At 41.7% G+C, this 14,416-nt stretch overlaps 1 protein-coding gene across 1 annotated transcript in view; it reads left to right on the forward strand.

Annotated features, from left to right (window-relative positions):
- Window positions 1–14,416, forward strand: part of CFAP58 (cilia and flagella associated protein 58) — a 93,645-nt gene that overhangs the window by 36,928 nt on the left and 42,301 nt on the right. Inside the window, exons 11-15 of the mRNA XM_021699996.1 lie at window positions 833–979; window positions 6,613–6,753; window positions 7,518–7,741; window positions 10,228–10,339; window positions 12,373–12,477. Coding sequence (XP_021555671.1) covers window positions 833–979; window positions 6,613–6,753; window positions 7,518–7,741; window positions 10,228–10,339; window positions 12,373–12,477 — 729 coding nt within the window. The remainder of the gene's footprint in view (window positions 1–832; window positions 980–6,612; window positions 6,754–7,517; window positions 7,742–10,227; window positions 10,340–12,372; window positions 12,478–14,416) is intronic.

The raw sequence follows: 14,416 nt of genomic DNA on the forward strand, positions 1-14,416 counted from the left end.
GGTTGTTTGAAGTGGAAATGACACAACTTGATGGGATGTGAAGATCAGGGTCCTGCTTTTAATTATTATGTAGAATTGCCATTCTCCTGTTTCTAATTTTTAAAACTGCTAATAGCTACCATGACTCAGAGGCGAGCAGCATGCAGATCTTTCCTTTGTGATCTTTTAGTTATAATGTTTGTTGTGGGGCCAATTCCTCCCTTGTAAAACGAGGAATAAAGCATGTGTGTTGTATATGTGTGTTTGTTGTGTGTGTCTTGTGTGTTTGTTGCGTGTGTTTGTTGTGTATGTGTTGTGTGTCGTATGTGTTGTATGTATATGTCGTGTATGTTGTACGTGTTTTGTGCACAACAAAACTGTGTTGTATGTGTTGCATGTGTCACATATGTTGTGTCTTGTGTGTGTTTGTTGTGTATGTGTGTCCTATGTGTTGTACGTATATGTCGTGTATGTTGTACCTGTGCTCTGTGTGCTGTTATGCGCGTCACATGTGTTGCACGTGTTGTGTGTGTTGTGTGTTGTATGTATGCGTTGTGTGTTTTGTATGTGTGTTGTATTTGTTGTATTTGTTGTATGTGTGTTGTGTGTGTGTGGCATAGTCATTATGCATAGTTTGTGTATATCTCATGAGAATATTTTGAGAGTTAAGGCTATAAAGTATTTGGAGGTTGCTGGGCACAAGAGCCAAAGGAATAGCCCAGTGGTAATTGTTCAGGAGACCATTGTTCTGAGAGAACCTCCCTCAAAAGCTCTTGAATATGTATTGAACTCCTATACAGATGATGATGTCTATTTAATTCGCTTTCAAACATTTCTCCTTTCATTTTATTAGGATGAAATAACAGAAATGAAGAGAAAATTAAAGATTATGACCCATCAGGTAGATCAGCTGAAAGAAGAAATCTCAGCCAAAGAGTCAGCACTTGTGAAGCTACATCTGGAACAGCAGCGGATAGAGAAGGAGAAGGAAACTTTGAAGGTACAGAACTTATAATAAAAGCAATGGAGCAGTAATCTGCTTGCCCCCCTTGAGGCAGGCTCTATGCTCACTGAAGGAACAAGGGACAGGGAGAACAACTGAGGAACCAGGAGGATGAGCTCTAACCCCTCCAGGTCAGGTCAGACTTCCTTTTGGGCAGGGCTCCCAGGTAGAAGCGGGGAGGAGGCCAGTGGAGATGCATAAGCACCTAGTTCACCAACTGCTGTCATCACATCAGCAGAAGAGAATCTAGCAGGTCAGTAGTGACCAAGAAGTCCTGGGGCTTGCAGGCTTGCCACAGTCCCTTTGCATTTACAACCTGAGTCCAACACCCACACCCAACCCTCCCACACTCCTCCCTGGGCCTTCCATAAGGTGGTGCTGGCAAGACCTTTTGTCTCTCTTCTCCTGATAGGTGTTTGCTTTATGTGCACCTGACTTTTCTGCCTGCACTATCCTTAGCCACTCCTCCAGGGAATCACCTCTGTCTTCATATATTACTAAGACATATCCTTTTAAATCTACTAACTTGGAACATCATATGTCTACTAATATAATATAAAGACTTTTTCCAAGAGTACATACCAAATAATTATACCATTTCAAATCCTCAAACAAAATATATTTTATTATGCACATTCACGAAACCTAATGTATTTTTCTTTTCCTACCCAATCCAATAGATTTCCCTTCTAATCCATTTGACCAAGGAATTAAAAAGGAACTAAGAGTATGAAAGTATCACTTTCATTTTGAAAATGTATATGCAGAATACTCATGGATGTTTATGAGCCACATGGAGGAACTCTATAGCAAATGAGAGACGGGGTGTCTTGGTTTCTGCACATAGTAGTTTTCAAAGATAGTTCCTATCTTGAAAATGTGTAGCTGGTGTTGGACAGCTTCAATGCCAAATTTCCTTGATTCCAAGGTGCCATAGATTGAAACATGCACTCTCAATTTCATAATAGGTTTTGTCAACTTAATGATAGGTCTTCATGGAAATAAAACTACTGCATGAAATCAAGGCACATTTGGTTTGAGAAAGATTAAAATATAACAAAAGTGCCTTTACAGAAAGGATATGATAATTGATATTTACCTGAGACTTTCATCTCCCCATTCTAGCTTGTGATAAAAAAGGAATAAAAAATTCTGCATTAAAATTCATTTCCATATAAAGAAATATAAATATATTTTTTTTAAATTGGAAAATATCCTGCATCTTTGCCCCTGTTTTCCTTGTTCGAAAGAATAATTTTGTAGATGGTAGCTTGTTCTACCCTGGAGCCTGTAGTGGGATGGTTTTATTTATCATTGAGTGAATCAGAAGAATCTTATTATAAACATTGCTTCACCATGGGCCTCATGGACCCATGTTAACAAGGCTTCAGTGTAACTCTATTTGGTACATCATCTCTTTCTTTTTATAGGATGACATCGATCCTCATCTCTTACTTTTCCAACTAGTGTTCTTTTCAAAAGATTATTACCCCATAATGGGGTCCAAGGTGGAACTAACTGCCTTTTACAAAATTCTGCTTTAGGAAAAGCAATGTCCTAGGCAAAAGATCAATTATTCCTAATTGCCTAGAGTCTGACTTTGGTTAATATTTGTTTCAATTATGCCTTCCATCATCATACATATATAGCTCCAAAGAAGCATCATAATAAAAGGATATAAAGGCCTAAGGGCTCTGTTTTTGGTCCTGGACCAGCAGAGCTGGTAGCGGGTGAACATGGAAGATCAGTATAAAGGGCTTCTGCCCTAGAGAGTCTGCTCTAAGTGGGGAATCCTAGGTCTGGAGAGCTTGGGGCCATTGACTATAGAAAGATGATTGCTTTGGACTTATTGTGAAACCAGGATGACTTTTTCCCCCCAGCATTTTCCATTGAGGGAAGAATGAGGAACAGAAAAAGGATGCCTGCTTGATTTATTATTTGAAGTTATCCAAGGGTGACTTGCAATGGTGCTTCGACTGGATAATTTTGGCCTATCATGAAGCCTGTTTGACATTCTTTAGAAAAATATGACAGCTCAAATGTTGAGTTTCAGCCTCTTGGCTTTTTTAGCCTTATATTTGAATCATGATTCACACAGGTCTCTGGGTTTCATGCATCTGAAGTTTGCAAACCAAAACCCTGGAGGGAAGGGCAGATTTTCTAGTAACCATGCTCCAAGAGACATTTAGCTTATTATTGTTGTGTTCTACAGAGCTCTGTGGGCACATAATCCCTCCTGGAAGGGCAAGTCCCCTCCTGTGTGGTAGACCATGGGACACCTTTTGACAGGACAACCCAATTTACTACTTCTCCAAGATGACGAACAGTTGTCCATAATAGATCATCCTCATTCATCCCCCTCAAAAGAAACGTCTTGCTCCTTCCATGTTTCTTTTCCTTTCTCAGTTGCTACCGGGCCCTATTGACTTCTCAGTATTCTAGACATCGTCAGCACATTATGGTTATGACAGAATGTCAATAGTCCTCTTAGCTATTGCAGCATGTACATTCATCGGCCCATTCTGTCCCAGTCTTGTTTCATCAGTGCTGACGGAGCCGTCTCATTTGGAATGTCCTAACAAGCCCCTAATTCTGCCTCATCACCTCCAAATCATCCCACATCATTGTGACAACACTTTGATTCCTGGTGAATAATTCAGCAGCAGATTCTCTCTGTCCAGAGCCCAGCATCACATTAGCGATTGGCTTCAGGGCACCTTATCCTTTTACTGGGATGACCTGGATGGGAGCTGCCACAGAGAGAGAAGGAAAGCCCATTTATTCTCATGGCTGGAAAACTTTAGGTGGTCCTATTCATCTTAGATGTAAACAGATGGTTTCTGTGACACCCAGTGAATGTCGGGATCATGTACGAATGGGTGAAACACCTGCGCGTATGGTTCTTGAGATAGGATGTATACCTGCAGCCAAATTGGATGATATATATTCTGTAACACCTATCACAAAACTAATTGTGGAGGCAGTGACTAAAGTGTGTGTCCTGTGAGTGTATTACAACTTCATACCACCGGTAACGCTTTGAGAGATAAGGATACCTCAGGTCCCACCTAGAACACTGCTTGATGGGCTTTTGGGAGCACAGGAGTTACCATCTCTCCTGGGTGAGACAGCTCAGATTTATAGCTGTTAAATGCATTAGACTCAAGGTATTTTGTTGATGTTAACATTTGCTGCCATAGTCTAATGCCTAAGATGTCTAAACATCTTGTTTACAGCCCATAAATTTATGACATAAGGAGACCACTCAGAATTTTGATATATTATGAAAAATCCACATACACACAGCAATGCCAAACGCGTGAATGGTTTTACATTTCAGACAGATACTTTTACACACCGTTGATTGCATTTTAATATAACAGGGGTTTCATTTTGTTCTGCTGATGGATTCTGATCAGCACTTGGCACTTAGGAACAAGGAAGTGAATGTTGCACATCTGGGAAAATAAAAGTTTTATTAAAGAAAATGTGAACCACACAGGTATTTTATGGCTGTCTTCACTGTCACCTTAACTGATGATAGAAATAGAAAGGCTGGTTCTTTGCTCTCTTTCTGAACCGGCAATCCCCCAAAGTGGTAAATACTAGACCAAATCTTTTCTCACTAAGTCTTTCCTTTTGCTTATCCCTAAACCAAAACATATTTCATGAGTGAACTAACCAAATGTCATTAAAGAACCCTTTGGTTTCACAGTAGCCAGATTCATTTAGTCTGTGGCAGTACACGTCTATTACTAGGTGTGCAGTATCTTCTACTGTTTGGATAAACTTGAGGTATGGAATTAATGGCTCTTGGTCTTCATGAGTCCAACCCAACTCAAGTTGGGTTGGGTCACAGGCACTTGCAAATATGAGGTTTTCTATCATCCCGGTCAACTTTCTGGGTGGGTGGGTGGGGGGTCCCAATACTTCCTTGAAGGAAACATGTATTACTTTTTTACTGTCACTTGCTAACCTGCAAGCCATTGAAAAAGTTGGAGCCTTAATACCATCTTGTCATCTCCCTTGTGTTTCCAGGTATGGGTGAAATCAGAGCTCTCCTCTCATTTGTTTCTTTTTCTGCTGACCTGGTCTGTGATAAAAACCTGTCCTTCCCATGTGGGCATGGAACCTCTCAAAGACACGCTCTTCTTTCCTTTAATGTGAATCCCTCTAAGGCTCCTCATTGCATACTCTGTACAGTGTGTGGCACATAAACCTTTCCCAGTCTGGCTCAGTTTTAGCTCCTGCTATTCCCTAGCCCACACTCTAAGAATCCAGCCACACTGGATGCTAGGCTATGTGGTGCACATACTTCACGGTTTGCACGCTTGACTGTCTCATGCCTTACCCCAACACGAGCCTCTGCTCTTAGGAAATATCTGTCAGTTGCCACGGCTCTCGCTGGTTCTTCCCTCTAACCCTCAGGCAGGCAGGAATTAGAAACTCATCCCTGGGTACTCCCTTGGCCTTTTTCCCACAGTAGATAGCATGTCCACACTGTGATGTGGTTGGTTATATTTGTCATTTCTAGTGGACGATGAGTCTTTCAAGTCTTACTTTTTTGTATTTCACCTGGAACAATTGGGTGGTAACAACAGCGGGGCCACAGGCTTTGGAATCAAAAGATCTGGGTTGCCATCTAAAGTCTGTTCCTTACTAGCTCTGTGACCTTGGGCAAACGAATTTGCTGTTCCTTGTCTCCTACACATTGAATTTGTAAAACGGGGATGAGAGTAGCTCTGCAAAAGTCCTCGTATCATGCCTGAGATACTGTAGGTCACAAACATACTTGTGGAACTGGAGGTAATGTGTCCTTTGATGAGATTCCCTCTGAAACTGACCAGTCCATGGCACCCTGTCTTTACAATTTCCATGTAACCTCAAGAGCCTCAAGATCTGAGCTCTCCCAGGAAGCTTCCCTGACAACCATAGTCCTCTGACCTCCTGTAACATCAATTCCCTGTCCGTGTGCTAATAAAGATACTGAAAAATCACTGTCTGGCCTTGTTAGTAGTCACATAATACTTGTATATCTTATCTTCTCATCTAGAGTGGAAGCATCTGAGGAATAGGATCTATATATCTTTTTATACCACGACATCTCTTCTGTTCCATCGAGACGTTTTGTAAGATAGACGCTCGGTTGTTATCTTCGTTAATTTAATTTTTGCTTGCAACAGGCTTTATCTTTGTAGTTGATGTGCTGGTGGTATTAGGAACCATTACAGGAGCTGGTGCATACAAAGGCCCTCCCCCGTCCTCACCCCTACATCCTCCTCTGCACTATTCTTTGTGAATTCTCACCTTGTTTAGCTGGTAAGAGAAGAGCTGCTGAATACCAATGAAGCCTCTGCTACATGTATGTAGAAAAATGATGGAAATCCCACAAGGGCACAACTCGTAGAATAAACATGACCACCGTAATGTGCACTGCTGTTTCTTTACAGGCCTGTGCGTGTGCACGTGTGTGTGTGTGTGAGAAGCTTGTTTTGCTTGATCAAACCATGTTAAACGAAACATCAGAGGAAAGTGTAAGAAGAACAACTGTGCATCTAAATCTGGGCCCTGCAGTCCAGGTTTGTACTGCCACAGAGTGAAATCTCTCTGTGTCTTTCATTCTTTGTCAGGCCGAGCTGCAGAAGCTAAGACAACAAGCTCTGGAGACCAAACACTTCATTGAAAAGCAGGAAGTGGAAGAGAGAAAACTCCTGCGAATCATTGCTGAGGCTGATGGGGAGAGGCTGAGACAGAAGAAGGAATTAGACCAGGTAGGAACATCTCCTCACCAGACCTGCAGACCTCATCAGCAGACACAACTGTTTGATTCAACTTTTCACGAATCCTCCTTCTCTAAGCTCTTGCATTCAATCTATTGGAAGAACAGCAGTAGAAGCCCATCTTCTGTTGATTACTTATGAAATATTCATTCATTATTCAAGTCATATTTATAAGCACTCACTATCCTCTAGGTACTGGGGCTACCCTGGCCAATGGGAAAATAAGGCCCCTGTTCTCAGGGAGCTTACATTCTAGTATAATATAATTGCTCACATGTAATTGCGATGAATAATTACATAATTCTGGAGTTAGAAACTCAAATGCATAATTAGGGAGTTAGAAACTTAAATGCTTTCAGAGATCTGGCGAGTTGAAAAAAAGAGAAATTGGCCAGTGTGAGACAGTAAGGAGTGGTGGAAACTGGCAAGAGCTAGCCTACCATAAAGTCATTCAAAATTTAACATTTATAAAATAATGGGTTGGGAAAAAATCAAACACCCACAGGCAAAGAAATATAGGATGATGATGATGATGATGATGGATGATTTGTTGTACTCTTTCTCTTTCCGATGGGACTGCCAACACATGGGAGGAGCTGTGTTGACTGTCTAGTAGGATCTTTCTAGTGCCCTGCCCACTGGATGCCTAGTACACATGGACATTTGAGAGATCTTTGACAGGATGAAAGAGGCTGCCATAATGAAAATGAGACTTTCTGTTTCCCAGATGGCCATGCCTTTCCCTATCTTTTTAGGTCATCAGCGAGAGAGATATCCTCGGGTCTCAGCTTGTCCGGCGCAATGATGAGTTGGCTTTGCTCTACGAGAAGATCAAGATCCAACAGTCTGTGCTGAATAAAGGCGAGATCCAGTACAACCAGAGGATGGAGGACATGAGAATTCTCAAACTTGAGATTAAGAAACTTCGCAGAGAAAAGGGGATTCTTGCCAGGAGTGTGGCTAATGTCGATGAACTCAGGTAATAGGAGCCCCTTCAGATGTGAGGGCCCCGCGGTCTGGGGGGAGCTCCTGAAATGACCTTATGTTCATTGCTTGTTGGTTGTGGAAGTTCTTTATCAAGTTGTATAAATTAATTTTTATATGATGGAATTATGAGCAAATAATGAGAACAATTTTCCATAATTCAGAATCTACATTGTGCCTATTCTATGTCACCAAAAAAGTGAATTAGTTTCCTCTCAAGGGAATATAAGTGAGTGCAGAAAGATTTTTTAGAAACTTATTCTGGCTTTCAAAACAGAAATTTCAAGACAAATCACAGACACAAGCTAGTTACAATTCAGAAAACCATCTCCCCCAATGAGCTTTTTAGAATTTAAGAAGGTAGCAATGCTGCAAGTGATCGAGCAGCAATATTTAAATTTAATCCTGGTAACATTTGCACATCTTTTTCTTGGAATTATATACAGAATGAAAAGAAGGGAAAAAATTTAATTTTATCACTATTTGAAAACTCTGTTTCCTTAGAAGGCGGCCAAATTTTATATCTCACTCTTGATTTATCTTCTGCAGCTTTCACTTTAGCTTAGTGGGCCTTCTTCTGGCTTTAAATCTTGCATTATACAAGATCTACTTCCCCTTTGGGAAAACATCACCATGTTTTATATAGGCAATTGCAGGAAACCAAATAACAGGCCTGGTGTTGTCTCCGTAGCTGTCCTTATTCCCCGCGGACTTGTAGATGAACAGTATCCTTGACCACCTTGGGACAAGGACACGGTCTGCATCTGCTTCTTAAATGAATTGAATTAGAAGATAGTTTTGATATTTAGATGCAGTGAATATATTCAGGAATATCAAGGGAAGTTGCCACTATCAAGGATGGATCAATACTTATTTTTTTTAGAGTCGCTTGTATTTCAGATGATGAAAGTAGTACAAACTCACTGTAGAAAATGTGGAGAATGCAGAAAAAATATAAATAAGGGATTAAAAAAGTCACACATAAGTTTGCTATCCAGAGATACCACTGACATTTCAAAGACAAATAGGTTCATTCTAAGTGGCTATTGAATGATCTTGAAGATCATCACTAAACTTGCCAGCCATGAGTTATTTTTATTATAGACACAAAAGGCCAAATTCTACCCATTCCTAGTCAGTATCGCTGGTTTGTGGATAATAGATTTTATTTTTCTCTTCAATGGGAAGACAACTTACTAAAGATATTGGAGGCAAGCTGGCATGAATTCCAATCTCTGCCTTGGCATCCACACGCTATGTGACCTTGGGCAAATCACTTAACTTCTCTGAGCCTTAGACTTGTAGTTAAACACGAAAACAAACACAATGTGCCTAGCACAGAGTCCAGAACAAAATAAACTGTCAATAACAGGGGCTAATACTCCCTCCCGCCCTCCTCTTCTGACAACACTCTAGAAAATTCAAGTGTTAAAAATATGCTTTTAATTCTAAGCAGCTTGTGCTGAGCTCCCTGTTGAGTGAACATCATGCAGTTAATTCTAATGGTTTGTCTTGCTAATGAGGGGAAGTTGTATTATTGGTTTAAATGAAGCAATTAAGTAAAAGAGATGGCTTGGTATTAGTAATCTGCACACCCACAGCAGACGAGGACAGATAATAATATCTTGCCCATGTCAATGTGAGCGTTTGCCTCTTCTCCACCCCCCAACAAAGCGCCTTGTTCCATAGGGTGGCAGCCCACTCCCAGGGTCCTGTGAATGGCTGTAGGGCAGTACCCGTTAACTAGATAGTTAACTAGTTAACTGCAATCCTGCAGACTGGAGTAGTAGGTTGGAGCCAGAACTAGGTCTTCAGGACTTTTGCAGCCATCTGGGTAGTTAGTTGTGGAACGTCAAATAAAATATCACTTTTAACTGGGGCTTTCTCCATCCTGGCTGCACGTTAGAATTACCAGGAGGACTTTACAACCGATGAAACCCAAGTAACGTGCTTGACCAATTAAGGCGGAATCCCTGCGGGGATTGGTCCAGGCAAAGTGGGTTGCCAGCTCCCCAGGTGACTGCAATGCACAGTCAGGGTGAAATGCACTGCCCTAACTGGTGTCAGGTTACCACCGGAGCCTCGGTGTCCTACAGTCCTACAGTCAGGTGCTATATTTTGCGGTGGAACATAAAAGATAGATTGTTCTTTAGATAGAGATATTTAGAAGCATCGAAGAGTATATTGAAATTCTCATAATTCACTTCCTCCCTGTTCTTTCCATATACTTGTCAACTCCTTGGGTGTTCAGAATCATGATTCTGAAGCTCTGGTACTTTCATTAAAGCTAACGCTGAAGTTGGCGCTCTGCAAGGATTCATAACATCTGTGTCTGGCCCAGGTTGGAGGCTGGTCTGTGTTCACAGAAGTCTCCCTAATGCCAACTTTTTATGTAAGATGTAGTGGGTCCATAACCACATAAAGGCATGATTTTCAAATGGGTGGAGAATTTCTTAGCAAAGGAAAGTTTGTCTTATTCAGGCAGGAGCTTTTCCACATGCAAAGAGAATTCTTGAAGGAGAGGACACGATGTCGAGCCCTGGAGGAGGAGTTGGAGAACCCCATGAACGTGCACAGATGGAGGAAGCTTGAGGTAACACCTGGCAGAGCCTTGCTCTCCTCTGCAGATCTCTTCTCCTACCCTGCACGATCTCCTACCTAAAGCACAGGAAAAAGCTCGGTTTTATTTAATGCTATGCAAATTGTCACCTAAAATGTAAGTCTGGATCAAATGTAAATTGGGTTGTTCCAAAACCAGATGGTTTACTTGGGTTTTGTTTAAAAAGTCTTGGACAAAATCCCTTCTGTTTAAAGAAGACCCAGGGTGAGTTGTGAGCTGGCCTCACCAATGGACATTTTTCCTGGTAGGTAGTTTTTGGTCAACCAGTTATCCTAACGCTGCCTGTCTCGGATTGTTGATTGCCTTCAGCCACATTGGCCACCGACATCTATAGCTCCTTTCAGCTGGTCTCTGCATTCTTCACTTTGGCTCAGGAAACAAGGCTCTTGTCAACTAGCTGTTTTTTCGAAGGACTACTAGCATTGTGTTAGCCAAACCCTTTCTCTTAGGATCTGGGGACACGGCCAACGTCTCACTGGTAGGTGATGGATAACAACTCTCATATTTTATTTTATGACTTCCTGATGGATGTTACCACCAGCCCTGCAGATAACAGTTAGAGACAAGCCCTGTTTAGTCAAGGAAAAGACAGCCATCTCTCAGAGTTGTGACCAGCCATGTGGGTGCCAGGAGGGGCTTCGACTACACCAACAATTAGGGTTTGGGGAGGATAAAGTTATATGACATAAGAAGGAGCCATCAGCCAAATCAGTATTTGGTTTTCATTTCTATTTTTTCCTTTTAATGAAGAAAGCATTAAGGATAATGCATTATAAATTGTTATGTAAACATGAGGCCTGAATTTTAACAGCATCCCGTCTTGCCAGATGAATGTATGCCAGATCTAGTCCCAGTATGTGGGTATCAGTTGGCACTGCTTAGTATTTCTTAAGCAAAGTCAAAGTCAGTGGAATGTTTTCTTGCCCCCCTCATTTATTCCTCTTAAATGCCAAGAGTGGTGTCATTTACTAAACTAACAATAATATGGATGTGTCTGGGGAAGTAGAGCTGAAGACTTAAAATTCATTTACTGTCGCATTAGTTTATTCCATGTGTTTTCAAGCAGATCTTTAAAGTTTCCAATTCTGTGTCAATTTCTATTTAAAAATTAGAAAATATTGGGGAAGCAGATGAAAATATTTAGCTGCTAGATTAATTCAAAATGTCAGTACAGTTGAAAGCAGAACTTTGGCTCAATGTCGAGAGGACAGATTATCAATTTATAACTAGCATTTGTTTGAATTGTATACAGATAGTTATTGAAGGTGCCTCAAAGCTTTACGGATTGATAACCCCATTTGAGAGCTAAATGCCATGGTCGTGTTTTGCTGCCAGTCCACATCCTAGAAACCTTCCCCATCATAGGCTATAATGAATCTTCTTGTTGGCAATTACCAAAGGAGAATCCTGAGTTTGAATAAATTAGGGAAGCCTGTCTCATTCATTTGGAAACAGAAGGCATAGGAGGAAAAGCCTCAGAGCATAGTAATGAAGAAGGGCAGGCTTTAAAGCCAGGCATATCTGGGCTTGAATCCAGCTCTGACCCTTACCAGTGTGGGTGGACAACTTAATCCTCTGAGCCTCAGTTGCCTTCTCCGTAAAAGGGGAAGACCAACACTTTGTCTTAGGGCTGTCGTGGGCTTAAAATTTGATATTGTATGAAAAACACTTAGCATGGTGTCAGGATGGTGGCAAAGAATAAGGTATAATGCATAGTAGCTATCATTATTGTTATTATTAGTGTTATCCTTGTTCCCCCCGGTGGAATAAACACACTCGTTTTCCACTTATTGGCTAACTAGAGCCAATAGATAAGACATTAGCCAAACTTCAGTCTTGTTTGATGGCCATTGCAATCTGTTATGCTTTTTTTGGCTTTAATTCTCTCTGTATGGGGTCTGCAGGTTTACAATACATCTTAATACGACAATAATTATTTTACACAGAGACTTTGGGGCTTGGAACTGATGATATCTCAGCTGCTTTATTTTGTTCCCTTTGAACAGGCCAGTGACCCCAGTACCTTTGAGCTGATACAGAAGATTCACACCCTGCAGAAACGTCTCATCGGCAAGACGGAAGAGGTGGTTGAGAAAGAGCTGCTCTTGCAGGTAGCATTTTCCTTTTCTGGACTCACTGAGCTGAGTCACCATCTCTAGGACTGCCCTTAGAATCAGCTATTTGGCAGCACTGCATGCCCCATCTTTAACTGTAGATGGCAACAGTGACTCACACACAGAGAACAAACAACGTGATTAATTGGTCTTTCACGCTGCCATCACTGATATTTCAAGAATTCTGGAAAATTAAGTTGAAGGCTAGACTTACTGTATTGGGTGATGTGAGCCTTCATCCCCCACTTCTCTACAGTTTTATTTGTCAGATTCTTTTTTTTTTTTTTAAGATTTTATTTATTTATTTGAGACAGAGAGAATGAGAGACAGAGAGCATGAGAGGGAGGAGGGTCAGGGGGAGAAACAGACTCCCTGCCGAGCAGGGAGCCGGATGCGGGACTCGATCCCGGGACTCCAGGATCATGACCTGAGCCGAAGGCAGTCGCTTAACCAACTGAGCCACCCAGGCGCCCCATGTCAGATTCTTTTAAATACTTTTCTTTATGTCTTTTTATAATGGGAAATGCTATGATTTTGATTTTGAAAATAAGCTTTCACAGAGCACAGATGATCTGTCCTCTTGAAGATATTTGAGATGAACTGGAAGGCAAGACTTCTTTTTGTGGGTTTTATGCACTCAGTTTTTCTGGAGCAATCGGGACTGGTAACATCCTTCTAGGCCGGTGTCTTTGCAAGTATAGGCTGTCACCACCATTACTGCCATCGTGCCAGATACTTGCTGGTGGCTTTCCTTACTTGTCTCAGTTCCTCTTCACAGCTCAGGGGGTGGGGGTGGCTACTGTCACCCCCAATCAGTGGATTTGGAAGTTGGGCTCCAGGAGTGCAGTGTGGATAAGAATGTAAGCTCCAGGGTTAGGTGGACAGGGTTGGCATCCTGCCTCTGCCAATTTATAGCTGCGTGGCGTTAACTTCTCTGCACCTGCGGTTCTTAATCTGTGTTAGGGGACAATAACAGAACCTGTGGGAAGGGAGATTGCGAAGATGAGAAAAGCTTCGTATTATACTTGGCACGTAGCATTTAATAAATATTAGCAACCATTCTTATTATTTCTAACTCCAAAGCCCATGATCTTAGCTGCTGGGTTACCATTAGTAAGAGCAGGAACTTATCTATGCCTGAGCAAGGGACTTCTATGCCTTTACCCCTTCTCTTTTACATTTTACCTTCAGAAGACATTGTCCCTGAGGTTGGGTATATATAAGAAATAGCTTTCCAGAGCAGGGCTCTGCTGAATGGCCCATGGGGATAGTCCTCTTCTCTTATAGATGAGCATGGTGGTTAGGAGGGCAGACTCTGGAGTCAGAAAGATCTGGTCTTGAATCAGCTCCAATGCCTTATATTACATGACTTGAGGGAGACTTACATAAATTCTCCAAACCTCAGTTTCCTCCATCTGTTCAATGGGGGCAGTAATACCCAGTTTCTTTATGGGAGGAAGCTACTCCCATCAGAGTATACAACTTGGAAGTCCTGTTGTGGGGATAACCAATCAGTGCACGGGCACTGGGGTCTGGCCGGTAGTCTGGGCTTTAGGCTCTGACTCCACCTATGAGCCACAAGTCACGTCCCAAGGCCATGCCACTGGGAAGTGGCACAGAGGGGACTCAAACCAGACCATCACCTCCAGAGCTCACACTTTCTACCAGTGCATTACCTTGCCTTTCTGGTTACTATCGCGTTGTTTTCTTTAAAAAGGAGATTTTGTTGTAAGTTTGTTTTGTACTTCATCGACTGCTCTAATTTTATTACTTCTTTCCTTCTATAGGCTTTGTATTTATTCTGCTCTTTTTCTACCTTCTTAAGACTGATGCTCAGCTCATTAATGTTAAGTCTACTTTTCTATGAGAAGCATTTACAGCTATAAAACGTCCTTTAAATGATTTCTTGAGTTCCTCCCCACAGGGTTTGAAATAT

Source organism: Neomonachus schauinslandi, chromosome 6 (genome assembly GCF_002201575.2).
Source record: "Neomonachus schauinslandi chromosome 6, ASM220157v2, whole genome shotgun sequence".
Lineage (NCBI taxonomy): Eukaryota > Metazoa > Chordata > Mammalia > Carnivora > Phocidae > Neomonachus > Neomonachus schauinslandi.